We start from the raw sequence: 21,398 nt of genomic DNA on the forward strand, positions 1-21,398 counted from the left end.
GTGTGTTTCAATAAAACAGCAGTATCAAACAAACAAACCTTGCTTAGATAATCGCATCTGTATCTAAAGCTCTTCATCTATTGTGAAATGGTACTTTGGTTTACTCTGATTTGTACGTTTCTTAGAAGAAACGTATCTGTTAAACGAATAAATGGTAACGTAATACTGTCTGCTAGTCAGTTCCCTTATTGTTAACGTGACATTTCTATTCTTAAGGTGCCTTTCTTAAATTGCACATAATGTGAATGCTTCTCTTAAATTACCCAAGATTAGACTCGTAATTATTTCTTTGTTCGGTCTATTAAGGCAATGCAATCAACTTTTTCCATCGGTAGCTCAGATTTCACAACAAATTCGGAATGAAGTCTTTGGGTAGAGGCTACGGAGCTTGAGACACACTCACGGGCACGTTGAGCCAAGAAGAAACCCTATAAGGGTAAGCTGTACACCCTCAGCCAAGATCCAACACTGCAACAACACAACCTGAGTAGTACAGTCATTTCCCACTGACTGAACCTTCACTCAATGCCCCGAAACCCAGTACAGTAACACACAACAGTCACAGAATAGTGACATTCATTATATTAAGTTACAAAATGAATGGCAAGAAACTCAGCAGGTAGAGTTGTGGTTAGAGTCATCAAAGGACTTGGGTCCAAATCCCTCCTTCCTACAGTAGTACCCTTGAGCAAGGTATTTACCCTGAACTGATACAGTAAAAACTGCTTAGGCCTATCAACGGACAAATTTCTAAGTGGTTTAGTGTACAAACCTAACGCTGTAAGTTGCTCTTGAGAAAAACATTTCGATTAATACGTCATAATGACCAATATCCAAGGTGGCACGCACACATAACTGAATAATGGCTAATTTCTTACCCATCCCAGAGTTCCTGCCGGGTCCTGCGTTTGAGTCCCTGCTGGCTGTGACTGCAGGTTGGTTGGTGGGTCTTCCTGTTGCCTGCTGCTGCTGCTGCTGCTGCTGCTGCTGCTGCTGAGGATTGGACTGTGCTGAAGCGGAGGAATTCAGAGGCTGCGAAAGGCCAGGGGTGGCGCCATTCTTGTCCCAAAGGTTGACGCTCTTGTAGTTGTAGTGGCTGGGATCACCCCAGGCGGAGGTGCCGTCGTCAATCTCCATCCTGCGGCTCAGCGACTGCGGCGAGGGCTCCTCCCACCCGCTGGGCTCAGGGACCTCAGAAGGACCACCGGGCGCTTGGGGGACGGGGCCTGAGGTCCAGCCTGGGCTTTGGTTCTGGTTCTGAGAGGGCAGACCCCCTGGGCGGCCCCAGCCCCCCAGCATGGCCCCCGTGTCCTGCAGCTGGATTTGTGATTGTTGCTGCTGCACCGAGGCTTGGCTGTTTGGCAACTGAGGTGGTTGTGCGTTCCCGCTCCCAACTTCCCAACCCCTCCTAGAGCCACCCTCATCCCAGTTGCTCCACATACCCACATCTGAATCCCCACACCCGCTACCCTTACCCTCCCCCCAGCCCCCACTTCCTGCTTTGGCCTCTCGCTTCTCCCAATCCCCTCCACCTCTTGGCCCCCAGCCTCCCGTTTCCTTTCCCTTGTCCTTCCAGCCTCCGGTGCCTTTTTCGTCCTGACTGCCTCCCCAGGCACCGCCCCCTCCACCCGCCGCAGTACCCTGTTGCCCAAAGTCGCCCCAGCCGCCTGGCTCCGCTCCTTTACGCTCCCTCCAGTCCTGCCCCTCACTGCCCCACCCCTTCCCAAAGCTTTCAGGTGGGCCAACCCCGCCCCAGGTCCCAGGGAGCTTTCCCTGGCTGCTGGCTGTGTTCCCAGAGGCCCCTGCACTGCCTCCGGAAGAAACACTCTGCACAGCACTTGGATTCCGTGATCCGGAAGAGGAGGGCGGGGGAACCCGGGCCGGAAGGGCAGAGGTGTTGCTGTCACCACTGTCCCAGCCATCTCCATTGGACAGAGCGGCAACATTAGAATTCAGGCCAGCGTTCTGAGGTCCACTCAGTAGGCGAGAGGCAGCTGACGGATCAGTAGTCGCAGGGTATGTGGCAGCCAGGCCAGTAGCGTTCCCACCTGTGGAGCCGACACCAGTGCCTCCTTCCAAGTCCCATGCCACATTCTGCCGGATCTGTGTCTGGCCCCACCCGCTGTTGGACAGCACTCGGGGGTCTAAGTCAGTCCGGCTGAGCAAGTTCTGTAAGGCCACTTCGGGTTTGGAGGGCTGGTGGGAGCGGTTGTGGGTGTGGCCATGGTGCTGACCTTGAGTGCCACCCCTGGCTCTGGAGTGTCCACCGCTGCATGAGGATGAGGTACCGCTACCCCCTGGCTTCCCCTGGCCTCCCCATTCGCCCGACAAGGCCCCATCCCCCGCCCCTTTCTGATTGTCAAAATTTCCCGCCGCAGCTACAGCGGGAGAAGGGGTGGCCGGGTTGCCGATGCTCCCGCCGCTACTGCTGCCACTAGTGCTGCTACCGCAGCCGCCCCCTGTGACCAGATTGCCAGACCCCCCTGTGGCCGCCTCCCCTGCTGAACTGCCCCACTCCCCGATTGAAAGCTCTGCCCCTTCCCCCTCACCCCACTCTCCCTGAGATACCCCGGAGACCTTACAACTGCTCCCAGGACCCGCTTCCCAGGCTTTGCCCCCTGCCACTCCAACACCCCCCTTGCCATCCTGACTGCTGTAACCAGACAAATTTCCACCCTCCCCAGGAGCTGCAGCACCTCCTTCCCCATCCTCCCAAGCATCAGTCCTTGAGGCACCCGTTTTAGGATTAGAGGACAGTGCAAGGACTCTGCACGAAGAGGAAGCCGAAGAGGACGATGAAGAGGTAGAGAAATCCCCTCCTCCTCCCCCGCCACAGTCAGTTTCATCTCCTGCCCCCAGCCCAGCTTTTTTTGGTCCCAAGCTTTGCTCCAGTCTTGTGCCACCCCAGTCTCCACAGAGGGGCTCCCTGTCCCTCACTTGGTGCTGATGACTAACTGTATTCCCAGAGGGAGGGGTTTGACCGAGGGAGGGGTTAGCAGACAGAGATGATGAATTTGAAAGTGGGGAGGAGCCGCCATCCGCTGCAGCTGCCCCGTCTTGCACCAGGGCTGGCCAGGCGGAAGGGTTGGCGTTAGGGTTGAAGTTGGCACCAGGATTCCCAGTATGAGCTGAGGCTTTGGACCTGGGGGGCACAGACCCCACTCCCGCCACGCTTCCTCCGACTACGGCCTGGGATGAGAGCCCACCCCACGCAGAGCTGCCGAGCTGTGCACATTCATTGGGTGAAGAGGAGGATGATGGTGGAGAGGGGGTGCCTGGGCGCCCGCTTTTCCCTGCCCTGTGGTGCAGGTGTCTGTCGCTCCAGGGGGCCCTGCTGGTGGCCCCTGCCCCGTCGCCCGCTGCAGCCCCAGCTCCAATGCTGGGCCATTCCTCAAGGTCAGACCCATCCACTATCACCTTCTCCCAGCCCTGAGAGAGGGGCTGGCTGCCAGAGCTCGCCCCCCACGTGGAATTTGCATAATTTGAAGAAGAAATAGTACAAGAAGCAGCGACTGATGATGACGATGAGGAGGAAGAGGGATGCAGCGAGGAAGCAGCCGAACCTGATGACCCAGGACCAGACTCTGGACGGGGAGAAATTAAACAAGTTAATCATGTAGAAATAATTATTACACAATGTGGCAAAATTTATTTATTTTTTTGCATTTTCCATTCAGTTTTGTTAGACTAAAAATACTTGTGGCACTAGTTCGTACTATATGTCAGTTTTTTGAAAAATATTCCACATTCTTGAAATTTGCAAATTTTCGGCGAATTTTGGTACCGGGTTCCAAGCACCGAGTATTTTAATATGGGTTAGGACCCGATGCTTTCTAGAATGTTCTGGTGCCTTCTGGAATCTTACAATGGCTGTAAACTACCAAACTAAAACTGACACTCTACAAGAACTAGTGGTACTTCTATAATCAGTAAACTTCAACTAATCACAATCAACACAAACATCGACATAACTAAGAACGGATTTTGTTGCGTTGTGTTACATACTTGTTTCTGCTTGAGAATTGCGAGCACAGAGGTATTAGCAAACAAAATTTGTACAATATAAAAAGCTTCTTCACTGTTCTACACTTGGAAGTGTTTTTCTTTTTTACATCTACTTTTGGAATAGAAATTAAGATAGATAAATTTTATTGTTACTTCATATTTCATTTATTTTTCTTCTGCTCTATAAATAAATGTAAAAATAAAGATTTGTTATATTATAGTTGCTATTTTTAATTAGGGGGTGCGGTGGTGCAGCGGGCTTCGCTGGGTCCTGCTCTCTGATGGGTCTGGGGTTCGAGTCCCGCTTGGGGTGCATTGCAATGGACTGGCATCCTGTCCTGGGTGTTTCCCCTCCCCCTCCAGCCTTACGCCCTGTGTTGACGGGTTAGACTCCGGCTCACCGCGACCCTGCTCAGGACAAGTGGCTTCAGCAAATGTGCGTATGTGTATTTTTTTAATTGCTCTAAAAAGTAAAGAAGAGCAATCTGGGGAAATCTGTAGTGCATATATAATAAAATGATTTCATAAAGTAAACTTAGCCCGACTGTATGTGTGAAATGTTACTTTAAACGTCACTTTTAAATCAATTGTAACCAATAAATAGAAAATTAAAGCACAATGGTGCAAAACAGAGAATGCAAACAGAAACGCAAGTACCCAAGCAAAACCGCGGCGTGACGGAACACGGCTGAGAGCGGGGGGTACTGGTTCCCACAATGCGGCGTGACGCAGCATCTCTCTGACACAGCTGCTTGGCACAATTTTCAAACGCAGTCTCAGTTTATCCAGCCTGACCAAATGTCTCAGACTAGATACGGGAAAATCTGGACCCATTAAAAGTGGTATAAGCAATCAGATATCGAGAGAACCATAACAGCGATGAGTACATGTTCTCACTATTAAGCATGTTTTCAAACTTGTTCCTCTTCAGCTCATCACTGCCAGGGTTTGACAGCACACGCCGTGGGACTGTGAAGAATTAAACACCTTGCGCTATGAGTCACAGCAGCTATAAGCCAACAGAAACTGGTGATAGCACTACTACTGTTACTATAGACACCGCACAGATCTCGCTCAATCACTCAAAGTCAGTAAGCACCTGCCCAATGCAGGCTCACGGTGCACAGGTCTGGAGCCTACCCGGAAAGCAAATGGTGCAAGGCACAGTACACCCCGGTAGGGACACCAGTCCATGACAGGGCAATCACACACGCTCATTCCCCACATAAAGACAAGCAGACACACAAGGCGATTTAGAATCACCAGATCACCAGAAACGCATCTTTGGACTGCGGCGGGAAACCGGAAGAAAGCCAGGTGAACATGGGAAGAACATGCAAACTCCACACACACAAAGCTGTATTCAAACCCCCCCCCCCTGTGAGATAACAACAACCCGGGAGATGTGAGGCACCAGTGCTATGCACTGAGCAACCATGTTGTCCTGAAACAGCAACAGCCCTTTCATAAACTGAAAAAAAAAAAACTGAACAGAGATACCTAAATGCATCCTAATTCGCTGTCAACTGACCTGAGGCAGCAGCTACTGTTGTACTCGGGTTGTCCCCAAGTGAGAGAGGGGACGTGGCACTCCCACTGTTACCCCCTGCCAGCAGCATGCAGGATAGTGGTGGCTGGCCCCTCTTCAGTAGCACTTTGTGGTCCTGCTGGGAGCGGAATCGGGGGGGCACTTCGCGGGGCATGTAGCGCTGGGTGGCCTGGGCTCCGGCGGGGGGCTGTCCGTTGGCCACTGCTGGCCGCTTAGCATTGTTCCCACCCTGGGACGGGGCACCAGCGGCCGCAGCGGCAGGAGAGGGGGAGGATGAGGGACCGGGGCCAGGGCTGGGGGATGCAGCGCCAGGGGTGGCCAAAGACTGTGCAGATGTGGGCTTGGTCAATTCTGGCACTGTGTGTGAGGGAAAAACAAGGATACTTGAGGAAAACCACGAACATGAAGTGCACGCTGCGCTGATTTAAAACAGTAGTCCGGTACAAAAGGAGTTAAATTCACGTAGGTTTTCCCGTTGTTTAAGCCACGCTTTAAAAAATGACCAATATCCGGAATTTGGAAAAAAATAACCAAAAACAGCCGTCAAAAGTTGAACGCACCACGTCTGCACGGAAACGGTGGCTACAAACACGGTAACTTTGCTATTCGTGAAGAAACGCGCGAGGGAAAAAAAGTGATCCGTTCCCTCTCCCCCTCATCAGCTTCTGAATCCGGAATTAAAGGAGGGGCTCAAAACTCGTTTCTTTCAGATCTCCAAACAGCTCCATAAATTTGCTGCATCCTATTTGTCACGCTGACCTTTGTATTTCCTATTGCACTCAATTCTATAGGGAGATACTTGAGTATTGTGTGCCAGGAAAAAGTGGATCAACCTGACTAACTATTTGGATAACTACGTGTCTGTATCAAAAGCCCTTGTGATGGACTGGCGTCCCGTCCTGGGTGTGTCCCCTCCCCCTCCAGCCTTGCGCCTGTGTTGCCAGGTTAGGCTCTGGTTTGCCGCGACCCCACTTGGGACAAGCGGTTTCAGACAATGTGTGTGTGTGTGTGTGTGTGTGTGTGTGTGTGTGTGTGTGTGCGCGTGTGTATCAAAAGCTCTTCACTTGTTGTGAAACGCACTTTTGATTACACCGACTTGTCCGTCACTCGAGAGAAGTGTCTGCTACATGAACAGATGGAAACAGACTGCGGGAATAATTCTGGTTCGGGATTCTTCCCTTTAAAACACAAACTTAAAGATTTAAATTAAACAACACGCTTTCTAGAAACACATCGCAGAGAGACAGGTGCCTCGTGGGTGCGGCACTTGAGCAGGCCAAGCACGGAGAATCGGGCAGGGAAAACAGCTTACCTTTGTTTTTTTGTTCTGCGACCTGAAATGAGATACAAGTCAGTCAGCCGCCATCGAGCCCCTTAATCAAACACAGTGTAATTCAAATACTCAAAGTCAAAAACAAAGCTAGGGGAGATCAACAACCAATTACAGAACCCGATCGTACAACAATGCAGATAAACAAAAAAAGGTGGCCCATCTTTATCCGATCTCCATTTGTTCCTGAAACCAGGTTCAGTAATGTACAGTACCCATCAGATAACATGCCCAACTACCTAGAGTACTATCAGTACCATATAATGTATGGTCGGTTACCATGTATGTAACTAAACTGTACTGTGCAACACTGTAAATGCACTATACTACTGTATTAATGTATTAGAAATACAATAAACATAGTCCTACTGGTAAGTACTCAGTCCAAAAAATGCATTTACTGAATGTAACAACAGGATCAACATAATCTAAAAAAAAATCCATAATTAGCAAATTATTCCAATAAATAAAATATTCTTACAATGACAATACAACTGCACAGTACTAACATGCACTGTGGATTTTTCAGCGTCTGTTGGAAAGGTGAATCCGTTGGATAATTTTTAATTATTGATGCGTGAGCCATCAGATAACCAAATCGTCATACAAAGAGGACCCACTTTATGTATTTTATTGTCAAGTCCTTCACGGTCCCATAAATTGAAAGTGTCCTTTCCTAGACCAGGAGGGATGGAGAGTGTCATTTCTATACCAGTTGAGCTTCACTGAACTAATTATTTCCCTAATTTAACTCATTTAACCTTATGTATTAGCAGTGAGGTGACAAATCTGCATACGCTGCATCCCTCTGGCTGCAGCATAAAGCTCACCCCCCAAACACGGTTCAGCTGAAGACCAGACAAGCACCCTACGGTCGGTGCTCGGCCTCCTGGATGTAACATCAATCCGCCAGAGCTGATTGATCGGTCGGCTATCATTTAACTACGAGAGATTAACCCAACTTAAAAGGGGATACGATGTGGTTTAGGTGCTCTGTCACCAGAGGGCTATGGGATCAAACCCCTGCTAAGATCGAGAAAAGAGCTCCAGTGAAGACACCTACTATTTCAGTGGGTCACACAAGATCTGGGAAATGCCAGTCCGCCAGGGGCGTGAATCCTACTGCTTTTTAAGCTACGTTTCAACTTGATTTTGATTTGTACATGAGACATGCGAACCACTAACACCGAATGGAGAAAAAAAAAAAAAAAACAAAAACAACATTTAACACTGCAGGACCTCTGCTGACATGACCACTTGTGTGTATTTGCCAACGTTTATATGAATTAAAAAAAAACAAAAGAGCCACACCTTCTGGGAAGCTTCCCTTTTCCGTTTATCTTCTTTCTTCCTTTTCTTGTCTTCCATGAACCGCTGTTCCCTTTCCTGATAATCCTTTCTGAGATCAACCAAGAAAACGTGGAACAGAAAAGGAAACTGCTAAAACTTTGGAGCATCATGAAATTACCTCAATCACTTCTACATGCATAAGCTAATGAGTGATCAGAGCGACCTTTCTTTTTTTTTTTTTGATTGTTGATTATTCCATCAAGTGAATTATTTATATTTTAAGTTTCACAAACACAATTGGGATGCAATCTGAGCCACTGAGGGTCTGAATGGCTTGTAGGGGACGTGCCAGACACGAAGGTCCCTTGCCTTCGGGTGATGTCAGGTTACCGTAATCTGCTTTTACGACATTACCCAATGCAGAAGCAGCAGGCAAAGCGACAAGTTTCATCTCACCATGAATCATAATTTTGCATGAAGCCATTTAACAGTCTATGTATAAAGCGTGAAGTGTCCGCCAAATTGTTGCTTATTATTGACCCATGTAACTGATACCTTTCTCCAAGGTCTCGTTCAGTGTTGTTTGTACACTGTGTTACCTTACAATGGTTTACACATTTAGAGCTGGGTAGTCTTACTGTACCAATTCACGGTGAGTACTAGGGGTTGCACGACTTCAGATTTTTTCAATTCAAAAATGATGTAACGAAAGTCGAGTCGATATCAACTATTTGCTGATGACGTCATGAATGAAAACAGAGGAGAAGGGAATGCTTTGCAACAACCGACAATCTATATTCTCAAACTGAATGAACAGACTGTTTATACACAGGCTATATAACAGGTAAGATGGGACATCGTAGCCAGGTTCAAAAAAATGCAGCTTTTTCTTGTTTTTTTTTAAAAATGAAAAACAAATTATGAATTAACTATGTTTAAAAACCATTTTTTGCTCAAAATGTAAAATATTTTAAAGATGCCTCATTTCTAGTTTCTTGTCGTCTTGTTTTTTGACTTTGAGTTATTTCGTTTTGTGGTATTCTTGAACAACCCGCATGTAAACGAATTGAAACCGCTCATCATCCATCAGTGGCTTCGCTCCGAGCTATTGATCATAAGTTCATAATGGATCACTAGGTGCTTTTCCAAAGCAGCAAGAGTGACACTAAGGGACGATGACATGTCCACTGAGAAAATCGGCATTATTTTTCAGGTGCTATTTCTTAAGAATCTTATTACTAATTATTAAGTGCAGGTGTTAAAAACACAGTGATTGCTAATTTACATTTATTTGTTTAGCAGACGGTTTTCTCCAAAGCAACTTCCAATGAACTCTATGTAGTGTTATCAGCCCACACACCTTATTCACCGCGGTGACTTACACTGCTAGATACACTACTTACAATGGGTCACTCATCCATACATCGGTGGAACACACTCTCTCTCTCTGTCACTCACACACTATGAGTGAACCTAAAGAGCAAGTCTTTAGACTGTGGGAGGAAACCAGAGCACCCAGAAAACACGCAAACTCCACAAAAACTAAAGCGGGGATCAAACCTATGTCCTCTCGCACAACCCAGGTGCTGTAAGACATAAGTGCTACTGGCTGTGCCGGAAATATTATGCACTACAGGCTATTCATCATATTTGGTATTGTGAGATTTTGATTTCTACACTTCATATGATTAAATGAAAAGAGAAAATTAATAACCATGTCCTTTTCTTTTTGCGTGTGCTCAGCAACAATAAAAAAGCCATTTTTTTCATTTTTTCTGCCTTTAGTATTAAAACAAAAAAAATGAATGAAGGCATCGAACACGGAACAACTTGGGGAGGAAAACAAAACTGACGCACGATCTATGGTACTGCAGCTAAAGGTCTAATATCTTTGACAATGAAATTCACCAGCAACTTGGTGACTTGCAGCCGTCTTTTCTTCATTACGACAAGGCGTTTGGTGAAGTCGCTAACTGCTGTCGAGAGGATTTGGATCATAGTGTTAGCGGATGCCTTTGTGTGCATCGCACTTGTACTTTTGTTGTACATCAGGACGGACTTGCATTACTTGCAAGTGACAGTAGCACAGGCTTCATCCTTAGTGAAGTATTTCCACACAATTGATGAACCGCTGCTGGTTTGCTGCAGTGACCCACCAGGCTCCTCACCTGTTGTTTTCTCGGAGGCGTCCATGTTGTTAGTCTCATAATCACGTGATCAGCGACTAGTCCAGGTCAAGTTTAAACTGTAATCACAGAGCAGTAAAGTTGACAAATCGACTAGTCTGTGCAACTCCTAGTGAGTACCTTGCTCAAAGGTGCTACAGCTGGAAGGGATATTTTGATCGCAAGCTGAATAATACTGCTGATCATACTTGCTTTGCGGTAGGTGGGGGCAGCTAGTAATGTAGTGGTTAGAGCTGCTGCCTTTTGACCCAAAGTTCGCAGGTTTGATCTCCACTGCTGAAGGTACTTACCTTGAATTACCCAGTTGTATAAATGGGTAAATAACTGTGAAGTACCTTAATGTCATAAGTTGCTTTGGAGAAAAGCATCAGCTAAATGAATAAATGTAAGTGATGTTCAGTATGTCAGCGAAGGCATCAAGGCAGAGGACTCTGGAGTCTGGTTTGTGGTGAGTGCTGACCTCCACAAGTCATTTTTGCGCCAAGTCCCCAGGCGTTCATACATCTTCTTAAGACGTAGGTGTAAAATGGGGGGTACGAGTCCCCAGCGAACACTGAAGCAAACAGAATTTGCACCCCATCACTTAGTAATACTGTACTCATCATGTTTCTGGTTCCTCCAGTGTGTCGGTTCTTGTGTAGCTCCAGCCTGCTCCACTGACAATATTTTGGTCAAGCAATACCTGACACTTTATTACACCCTGAGCAATTAAATTAACCAAAAAACATCCCAAACAGTTAATGCAGCGATATTGCCACGTTCGGAGGTTTAAAACAGTTATTTATTAGGATGCGAACAGCTGAGGCGCGAGGCCCTCAACCCAAGACAGACACTTCACAAAACTTTTCGTACCATTTTCGTCTTGTAACCGCACCGCAACACTGTTAGACTAATTCATTATGCTGGCTAAATATTAACACAAAAATATTAAAATTAAACATGCAACACATCAAATACAAACATCATCCCCGCCCTCCATGCATGTTTATTTATTTACTTAAGGACCAGAGAGGCAGAGCAGAAGTAACATGTAGCCATGATGAACACACTCACATAAAACTAAATATTAATGATTAAACCGGTCTGAAAGGTTTCGTTTATTATATTTCCGAACCTTTCGGACACGTTACTGCTTTTGCAATGCAAAGCAACGCTTGCTATACTCAGAAACAGACACGGCTCGACTATCCGCCGTCAGTCATTGCCTCAGTGGCGATAACGCGGCAACTAAGTGAGTTCGTTCGACGTTAATGAACGTTAATTAGCTAAGTGGCGCTTCCTAGCGGAACTAAGTAAAGACAGACTACGTATTAAATGGGTTCAGGTGTTAATCCAGGACACCTGGGATTTAGGGGCTGCTAGCAGGGCGAGCTAACTGCTCGTCTCCTTCTCAAAATGTCCCCTTCAGTCACGGACGCTTTACTCTTGCCAGGCAGTACTGCTACAGTTTTAGATGCACGCACACGAAGCACCGTCATGACTGAGTCCCGGTGGTGACACCCGGCCTGCGGGGGAGCCGAGCCTCGGAGCCGAGTAGCGACCCGCCTCCGGGGGCCTCGGCGGACTGAGCGCTTCGGTGGCGGGACACTGCGCCTGTAAGAGCGGGGCACCGCCTCCCTGTCCGCAGGGCGCACCGGTGTAGCCAATTAGCCAGCGCTACAGCTGCACGCTCAGTCTTAAAGAGAGTAAGCAAGGCTGTAGACACAGCATTAGTTAGCTGGATGTAGCGATATATAATATATCCCCAGTACCTGCAGCGAGCTATGATAAGCTGCACAGTAACAAGCCGACCACTTATTTTTACATAGAAATGCAAAAACAAGGGGGCGGGAGAACATACAGGGCTGTAGTTGGTGTAGAAACGGAGGTGAAGCGAGCCCGCTCCGACACCGACTAGTCTACCGCACTAGTATTTTCGGAGACGCGGGCTGCCCGCTCCTGGAGTCTCGAGCCAATGCGGGCAGCCCGCTTCCCGCGAGCGGCGGTCGGGTGAGCGCGGAGCGGCGACTCACCTCAGGAATCACACATGGAGTAAAGTGCTGGAGTGGCGTTTCGAGGCATTCGAGGCAAAAAAAAAAAAAAAAAAAAAAAAAATGAAATAACAATATTCCCCAAAGGCGAGTAGGATTCAGTAACGAAAAATACCCTTTGTTTAGAAAAAAAAAATCTCTTGATTCTGATGAATGCAGTATGATATCGTAAACTAAATATGCAGAATCTCTTCGTTTTTCCTTAAAGCGGTGGAAAGTCAGTCGGCTGACGGTCGGCCATTTTGCTGCTCGGTGTGTGTATGTGTGTCTGTGTGTCCGTGTGTGTGTGTGAGATCGTGTGTCGCTGTATGTGTATGTGTGTGTGTGTGAGAGCGGAGAGACAGCTTTTTGACCTTCACTTTCAGGTCTGAAAACTATTCTTAAACCCAGTATCATGACACCACCGTGAGATGATTAAACGCTTTTACAGTCAGAAACGTTTTAATCGTACTAATTCTACAACGGCACTCGCATTTAATTTTTATATGAACGACTAAAAATTGAGTTTTCTAAACCCACATTACATTTAATATCCAAGGCAAAGTACTTAAGCACTCGCACGTCTAACATCTTGTTCTTTTTTCCCTTGTAAATGATGTCATGTTGAAACTGCAGCTCAAATCACTTTTTAATACTTTCTCGAAAGTAGTTGTGTATCCGGCTGGCGATACTTTGTAATAATAATAATAATAAACTTTCAGGCGCTGCTGACGGACTGACAGCCGTCACCTTGTCGCCTAATGCAGCAGAAAAGCCGAGCTGTCGTTTCGCAGTGTCACCACAGGTGGCGCGCTTCTACGCTTCCATTTTGGCGGGTAAACGGAAAACGCAACCTGTCATTGCGTAGTGCAGCCGCAAGAGGCGCTCTTACATTTCCACGTCTGGCTTTGGACGGATCGGCGTCTCGTTGGTCCGAGACTGTGGGTGTTTAACTTTCGTTTTGGCCTCGGCGTGTTTATAAACAAACTAGCGAACGCTTAGTCTCTTTTATCAGCCCCTTCCCAGAGTTATATTGGCGTAAATGGCAAAATATTCTCAAAAACTCAGACATCATCGCGTTTTCTTCTTTGTCTAAGCCGCGTCTGAACATTTGCCCACAGGAAATTCCTGTTAGCTGGGCTGTGTGTGTGTGCGCGCGTGCTCCCACACACTTGACAGACAGATAGATCCTTTAAAGCATGCCAGCTATTTAGTTAGGTAACCACTTAATTAGGTAGGTGGATGTAATTTTGGAGGTTATTTCCCAAGCTGAAGGTGTTGTACCTGAAGGAAGAAGAGGTTTTGATGAAGGGCTGCAGCAAGGTGCCCTCCTTGCTGGTGTGGAGTGTGACCTGGTGCCATTTGATTGTGATGCTGGGCTGGGGCCTCACTGTTTGGCTCTTTGTCCCAGGCTTCGAGTCCCCTCACACTGTCTATCTCTCCCCTTAGACTAACGGTTGACAAGATGAGCACGAAGAAGAGAGGCCAGAGAAAGAGGAAAGTGGAGGACGACACCAGAGAAGGGAAAGGAGGAGGACCTGCACATGGAGAAGGGCTCAAAGAAAAGGTTCCTCCGAGGAAGGGACAGGGGAAACGCAAGATGAGAGGAAAAGCAAAGTACATTGGTGCTCATGTGTCCATATCAGGTAGTTAAACATGATTTCTTATTTCTATTGACTTCTTTTTAGTTGATGCCTTTGTCCAAGGAAACTTATAGAGTGAGATATTCGACTTTACAGTGGTAAGATACTTTGTCATTGTAGTACATTTTGTGATTTACCCATATATAGAGTGGGGTATTTTTACTGTATCAGTTCAGAGTAAGTACCTTGACCCAGGGTATAGCAGCAGGAGTGGGATTTGAACCAACAGCCTCCAGGGAGCAAGGTCATGGCTCTAATCATCATAAAACCCAGTGCCATAGAAGTAGTACATTCTTTTGTTTGTGGAGGCATCATTTGTCACTCTGTGACACTCATTCTGTTTCTTTCTGCACTAATAATTAATGCACATTTTTGACCCACACAGCCTTAAATCTGTTTTATAGCATGACAAGCTTAGTTTACAGACTACTTTTTTGAATAGCAGAGGACGGAGATACTCAAGGGGATTGTTTCGGCAACCATCTGTGTACAGGTGGGATATGGAAGGCAGTGAAGGACAGCGTGGACATCGGGGGCCGCAGTTTTGCCATGTTTCTTGGTTCCCAGCGCTCCTGGCAAAGACCCCCACTTGACAGCAAAGCGGCAGAGAAGTTTCGCGAGGCATGTGCTGAGCATGGGTTTGAACCAACATACATCCTCCCACATGGGTCCTACCTCATGAACTGTGGCTCCCCCAAACAAGGTTGGCATATAGTATAGAGACAAATGCTTAGATGCAAACATAAGTAATCTTCCTTCTTTAAAAAAGCCTAGGTTTTTGTCTTAATTAACTGGATCTAGTTTTTGGTCACAGATCCGGTTTATAAGCAAATGCAACGGTTTTGTTCTGGGTCTTGTTTAGAAAGTTGTATCAGAACTGGAACAAGGTAAATTAGTAAAAACTTCATTCAGCTAAATACACAACTGAATTAGTAAAATTTAGTTAAATACTCATTTATCCAGAACATGTGAGTCTCTTTAATCATTTTCATCTCACAACTGTCGTACTGAATTGGCAATAGCTTTTTTGTTTAATTGTCTTAATGTGGCTTCCCTGGACAGGAAAAATATTGTAGAATCATGGAATAATAGCGGGAGCCATAACTAAGAAGAAGTAAAATATTGCTGTTAGTGATTTTAAAACAAGTTTCTGGCCCTCTTGGGATTCCGTAGCATTCATTTCCATCCTGTGCTGTTAGGAGAGCCATTGTGGACAACTGCAAAGTTTCTCATCTAATGCTTCTATGTCAGATATCTTTGAGAAGAGCCAAGCCATGCTGGTGGATGAGCTGAATCGCTGCAGTGCCCTGGGCCTCAACCAGTTTAACCTACACCCAGGGTCCTCTCTGGGTTCCATCACCACAGAGCAGTGCTTGGAGAAGATAGCCCAAGCCATCAACCATGCTCACCAGCAAACATCATCCGTGATCACAGGTGGACTCAAGCTTCTTCCAGACACAGAGTCCACTACCACCCTTTCTCTTTTATTAAATTTTAATTATCTAGCCAACACCTTTTTCCAAAGCAACTTACAATGTTAGGTTTGTATGTCAAACTACTTACAATTATTTGCCAACTTATACAGCCGAGTTTTTTTTTCTGTATCAAGTTAGGGTCAGTACCTTGATCAAGGGTATTAAAGCAGGAGGTGGGACTTGAACCTAGGTCCTTTGAATTCAAAGTAACAGCTCTAGCCACTGCATGCACTGCTGTTCCTGGAATTAAATTCTTTCTTCATTGTATGTTAAATCCACCCCCCCCTCCCCATCTGAGCTTTCTTCATCCTGTTCCGCGTCCCCCTACTCCCTCTCGCCCATCCAGCTATAGTCCATGTCTAACACTTTATTCTCCATTCTTTTGATTCTACATTCTTACTGGACTGTAGTCTCAGAATGGACAATGCCTTTCTCTGTCATCAGTGCTGGAGAACATGAGTGGGCAGGGAAGCACAGTGGGTGGCCAGTTCAGCGAGCTGCGAACCATCATCGACAGGGTGCGTGACCAGAGTCGCGTTGGGGTCTGCCTGGACACATGCCATGCCTTTGCTGCTGGTGTGTAAACGGTTGAAAGTATTTGTCTTTTCACTCACGTGGTTGTATGTTTTCCTTGTCTCCTAGAAAACAAATATTGTGTTTAAAGCCTAATTTCTAATATACAATAGTTTAACACGTATATCAGACACACCATAAAGTGTTCTGCATGCAGGATATTTGTAGTGATTGTGGAAGAAGTAGTGCTGACCACATTCCTTTTTTTATGTTCACTCAGGGTATGACCTGTCTGCTAAAGGAGGAGTGAAGTCAATGTTGGATGAGTTTGACCAGGTTGTGGGCCTCCATTACCTTCGTGCTATCCACCTCAATGATTCCAAAGGTACTCTTTATATACAGTGTAAAAATCCTGCTGTTCTACTAGTATCTCAGTTTTGGAATGTGCACCAGGGTCTGACACTTCTGAGCCATGTTTTGATGCCACCTTGAGTTTGGACTAAGTGCTTGTCTGGCTATGGCACCAGACACACAACTTTAATTTCCCAGGCAGGAGGGACACATCAATGTTCTTAATACCCTGCACAACCACCTCCCTTAGTGCCAAAACCTGCACCTTATCACTCAACACAGAATTATACCACCTACCCAGGCTTTTAACTGTCTTTTCCACAGTAGATGGAATTACCTCCTCATTAATACACCTTTCCTGCACCACCTTTCCACCCATAATCGAGAGACTCCTCAACTTAATATGAAGTGGGCTAAGCTGATAGTTATCATTTGATTTAGACAACAAATGACAGCCGTAGGTGTAACTGTCATCATGTCGCCCATGAAAGCTCTTAATAGGGGATAGACGTGCCCCATCCTGCAACCCTTTGCCGCCAACAACGCATTTGGAAGGCCTTATAACTTCCATTGCCATCATGAACGCCAATGGCGAAATTGTACCTCCAGCCATGACTTCAGCCTCCACCAGATGCCAAAACGTTGTGTAGCTTTCCGTGCTGTGACAAAACTGAATATCCCCAAAGTAGGCTTTATACCAGCTGTCTAACACTCTGACTAACACAACATGGCTTGTGTCCGCAGTGGCACCTTTCCCGCTGTTACTGATCTCTGTGCACCTTTCAGTGCACCACACAGTTCTCTTTGCCTCTTTGTTATTCTAGAAAACATTTCCATAATACAGTCATTGCCCCCTTAATGTCACATGTGTTCAATGATAGCTCACTTTCACGACTGTGTCTTTTTTGGATCAAGTTTGCTAGTGAGCGCTTTAGTGAATTTTTTTTTTTTCCCCCGATTAAAAATCATATCTTTGACTGAAATGTTGCAACCTACAAATAATATTTGCCTCTCTCTAGGCTTACACAGAGTGTAAAACAGAAAACCAATCATGCAATGCACACACAAAAAAAAAAACAAAACAGGAGCTTTCAGGAGGAACTACATTAACACCGGTCTGAGGTCCGCACTGCAATGACTCCTGTTTTACGTCAGCCCATTACGTTTGTTGCTTTGACCACAAATTCAGGAAGGGGACATGGCTACACTCTTGTGCGGCATAAAAAATTTAGTTATATTACTATATATTGTAATATCCTATATATTACTATTTATTGGCAATAGATATTGCTATATTTTGCCATTTCCCACCTGTTTAAAAGGGATTTAAGAGGTTTTGTTCACTAACCCTGACATTAACTGGGCAGTGACTATACTGTATAGTGACACAAAATGGCTTTTGGTAACTGCTCCTGTGTGTTTTGCTGTACGCTAACTGTTGACTGGTTGCCTTGTGGATCTGCCCTGCAGGAAAACTCGGCTGTCACCTCGATCGTCATGAGGACATTGGACATGGAAAAATTGGACTGTCTGCTTTCCGGGACGTTGTGAATGAACCACGGCTGGACAACATTCCTTTGATCCTAGAAACACCTGGCCGGTGAGGACCGATGGCTAAATAACCAAGAATATTAATAATTTAAGATTTTCACTTATCAAAGGGATGGTAAGAGTAGTGAAGAAAGGTGTCATCAACCTTTGGTTATAGGAAGAATATATTGACCACAAAAACAGATTTTCATTTTTTTGTGCTCTTAAATAGTCCTCTCCTGGGTGTGTCCCCCTCCAGCCTTGCGCCTTGTGCTGCCGGGTTCGATTCCGGCTCGCCGCGACCCCGCTTGGGACAAGCGGTTTCAGTCAGCATGTCTGTGTGTGTTCTTAAATAGAGGTTGATCACTCTCTTTTGCTAACCACTTTCCCTGTTCAGGGCTGTGGCAATCTGGAGCCTATCCCAGACAGACTGGGCTCAAGGGTGGGGGAGTACACATTGAGCCAGATGCTAGTCCATCACAGGGTAGCCGGAAACGCACACACGCACACACACACACACAGAGCAATTTAGCATTGCCAGTTCACCTGAACCACATGTCTTTGGATTGTGGGAGGAAACCTACACAGATGGGGGAGAACATGCAAACTCTACACACACTGACCTGGACTCAAAGCTACACCTGAACAGCCTAGGTGCTTTGAGGTGGCAGCGCTACTGGTTGTGCTGTCATGCTGCCTAGAGGTTGAACAAATCTTTTCAGATTGGTAAAAGCTTTATAAGGCAAACTGTTGACACATGATTTTAGATTTCATGTAGTGTCTGTCTCCCTGTTTCCGCTAAACACCTGCTGCTAATTACTATGGGATTGGCATGCAGTCTGGTTTCAGGTGTGTAGGAATGTTTAAGGGACATGTAATGTAGTAAGTGCTTTTTTCTGTTTTTCTGCAGGCCGGGGTTCGAGTATGCAGAACAGATAGCACTGCTGTACTCCCTCTGTGAGAACTAGAGAACCACATCTTGTCACAATGTCTTCAGAACCAACCTGTAACTTGTGTTTAATAATTTAATGGAGAAGTTCAGGTTTACTCTTTGAGAACTTTTCTCCACCTTGTTGTACTAATGTGTTTGGTTACACTACAGTAGTCTTTGCTAAGTGATTTTGTAGTTGAAGTTTTATTGAAAAAGCAATAAAATGGAATGAGAGAAACTTTCTGATTGGTGCTTGAACAGGAAGGTCCAGCACATGGGCAGAAGCACTTTCAATATTCCATGACCTTGCATCTGGCTTCGCTTATTTGTCTTGCTGCAGTCACAACTGCATGTTCAAACTAACCTTTGTATTATTCATCACAGTAAGGGGCAGTTTGAGATTTTAGTTCAGTCACTATTCAGCCAGTTTGTAAAACTAATTTAAAAAAACTACGGCCTTGCTTTTTTTTTTTTTTTCCTTCCCCTTTTGCCACATTACCAAGTAGATAGCAAAAGGGTAGCAGGTGTATGGTGTTTTCTGTTTTCTATACACACCTCACTATCTATGTGAAAGTCCATCATCTCAGCCTGTGGGGGTCGCCAGTGACCAAGGCATAGAAAGATGAGTGTAAACTGCTCATTCTTTTGGTAAATGTATAACAACCCCAATATTAGTCACGACATTAATAGGCATGGAAAGCATTTTGCAGTACAGTAAATAACATGAAATATGTTGTTGCTACAGAAGCAATGGGTCATTAGTTGGTATGCATAGTAGTCTGTGTTCAGATGCAGATTCAAAGGACTCGTGATCATGTCCATTATTGTCGCATCCTGTAGCAAGCAGAATAACGTGGCGTTTCCAGACACTCGTGTTAAAATCCAGCAATTGTGCATGAAGTTTGTGTGTGTGTGAGACCAAGTAGAAAGGAGTTTGGATGCCGGGCCCCTCTGATTACCCTCTTCTGTTAGTCATTTTCTCCCTGAGTCCTGCAGCTGCTCCAGGCTGTCTCAGCTGCCCTGACTGGCAGGAGTCAGGCGGAGGAAGTGGCCCGTGGAATGAAGGGGTAATTCTAGAGAGGTGCCCAAAATAGAGAAAGTAGTCAGCAAATTGACAATGTTTTTGGCGCAATGGATTTTTAATTCCTCCGCTTAGCTGAGAGTAGCAAATTATTATGATTTTGTTACTTGGCAAAATGTCTGTCCAACGACTTCACCTTTTTTGTTGCTGGAATAGTCCAAGTACCCAAGAGAACTACAGCAGGGTCTTTCCTAGGTCTTGAACAAGCTACCTTCAGGTTACAGATCCAAGTGTTTAATTACTATGCCACCTACTGTCCAGTACAGTATGTTGCTTTCAAGAGCCATTGTCCTGCATGTTATTGAGTCATGCCAAAGGCATACCCAGAACATACGTGGTGTGAACACGTTGCATTTGCTTATAAACCGGATCTGTGACCAAAAAGTTGCTCCAAATCTCAGGACATTTGATCTACTAGTGTCTTTGCTTCTCTGCTGTTTATTATTTTATGTTTATGTGTTTCTTTGCTACCTTTTTCCAAGGCGATGTGCATGGTATCAAGTGTCATTTTACTACTGTACTTTTATGAATGTACCGCCGCTGGCTTATTGTTGACAAGATCGTGTTAAGTCGATGTATTTTCCTAGGAGTTGTCACAGCATGTAGGAAATCTGCTACTCTGGGTAATTTCAGGCACAAATAATGGTGTGTGTTCAGCTCTCGGTCCTCGTGAGAAAGGTAGGTTCACACCCAGTAAAACGTTTGCACGCAGTCACTGACCTTTACACCTTCACCCCATTGCAAGTGTCATTGTGTCTGTTTTTTTTTTTTACAGGTGGGTGCGAAAACTCAGCTCAGAGGCACGCCACCACACATAATGCAGGATCAGTGAGTTCCATGTAATTCAGTGGCTCGGATTAGTGGGGGCACGCAAGGCTTCATGCCCCATGCCCAGTGCGACGCTCACACTCCCTGTGCCAGAAGGATGCTGGAGGTGACGCGCTGCACGGGCTTGTCTGTCCACACCCATTCTGGAGGGGTTCGGGAAATTGCGGAAAACATCTTTATGGTCATGTATGCTGCAGTTCCAGACATGAATCTGGATATCTGTTTTGACTCTTCCACCATAATTAGCTTAGAATCAAAATCTCCAGTGATGACATCTGTTCAGGCATCTATTGTGACTCCTGGAGTGGAACTCGTCATCCATAAAGGACCACACGCTGACTTCCTTGTGCCTTGAAGGAGATGAGTAATGCGGAGCAATGGGTAGAGCGCCACTTAAGCATGTGGGCCGAAAGGCACGTGGTTCATGTCACTGTCCTTGAGAACGGCTTGTGTCCCCACCAAGGTGTATCCTGCCTCCTGGCCTGTTCTTCCAGGATAGGTGCCAGACCACCATCACCCTGCATCAGACAAGTGGTTATTTATATTGGATAAATGGAGTCTTTTCTAGCTGCCAATATCAGTAACTAATACACTTGCTGTATCAAAATAGTAGTATGTTTAAATTTACACCGTACCCAAAAATGTTGAGAACACAGTGGGTGTTTTTCCTCAAGTAC

General features: G+C 45.9%; 2 protein-coding genes across 5 annotated transcripts in view; one reads left to right on the plus strand and one right to left on the minus strand.

Annotated features, from left to right (window-relative positions):
- Nucleotides 1-12,685, minus strand: part of tnrc6ba (trinucleotide repeat containing adaptor 6Ba) — a 29,299-nt gene extending 16,614 nt beyond the window's left edge. Inside the window, exons 1-5 of the mRNA XM_029246578.1 lie at nucleotides 12,373-12,685; nucleotides 8,196-8,283; nucleotides 6,867-6,888; nucleotides 5,537-5,911; nucleotides 879-3,584 (exon numbers count right to left, since the gene is read on the minus strand). Of these exons, the coding sequence (XP_029102411.1) occupies nucleotides 879-3,584; nucleotides 5,537-5,911; nucleotides 6,867-6,888; nucleotides 8,196-8,252 (3,160 nt within the window). The 5' untranslated portion in view covers nucleotides 8,253-8,283; nucleotides 12,373-12,685. The remainder of the gene's footprint in view (nucleotides 1-878; nucleotides 3,585-5,536; nucleotides 5,912-6,866; nucleotides 6,889-8,195; nucleotides 8,284-12,372) is intronic.
- A 596-nt stretch (nucleotides 12,686-13,281) lies between these two features.
- LOC108940012 (probable endonuclease 4) lies at nucleotides 13,282-19,050 on the plus strand. 4 transcript variants are annotated; one of them, XM_018761757.2, is made up of 8 exons: nucleotides 13,282-13,707; nucleotides 13,819-14,015; nucleotides 14,455-14,715; nucleotides 15,264-15,446; nucleotides 15,932-16,063; nucleotides 16,281-16,385; nucleotides 17,822-17,951; nucleotides 18,792-19,050. In XM_018761757.2, exons 2-8 carry the CDS (start codon nucleotides 13,835-13,837, stop codon nucleotides 18,847-18,849), a joined length of 1,050 nt encoding a protein of 349 aa, XP_018617273.1. In that variant the 5' UTR covers nucleotides 13,282-13,707; nucleotides 13,819-13,834; the 3' UTR covers nucleotides 18,850-19,050. The 4 variants fall into 4 exon arrangements, with proteins under 4 accessions (XP_018617273.1, XP_018617271.1, XP_018617274.1 ...); XM_018761755.2 differs by having other exon boundaries at nucleotides 13,282-13,692; XM_018761758.2 differs by having other exon boundaries at nucleotides 13,282-13,603.
- The last annotated feature ends 2,348 nt before the right edge of the window (nucleotides 19,051-21,398 follow it).

The sequence above is a fragment of the Scleropages formosus genome, chromosome 20 (assembly GCF_900964775.1).
Source record: "Scleropages formosus chromosome 20, fSclFor1.1, whole genome shotgun sequence".
Taxonomy (NCBI): domain Eukaryota; kingdom Metazoa; phylum Chordata; class Actinopteri; order Osteoglossiformes; family Osteoglossidae; genus Scleropages; species Scleropages formosus.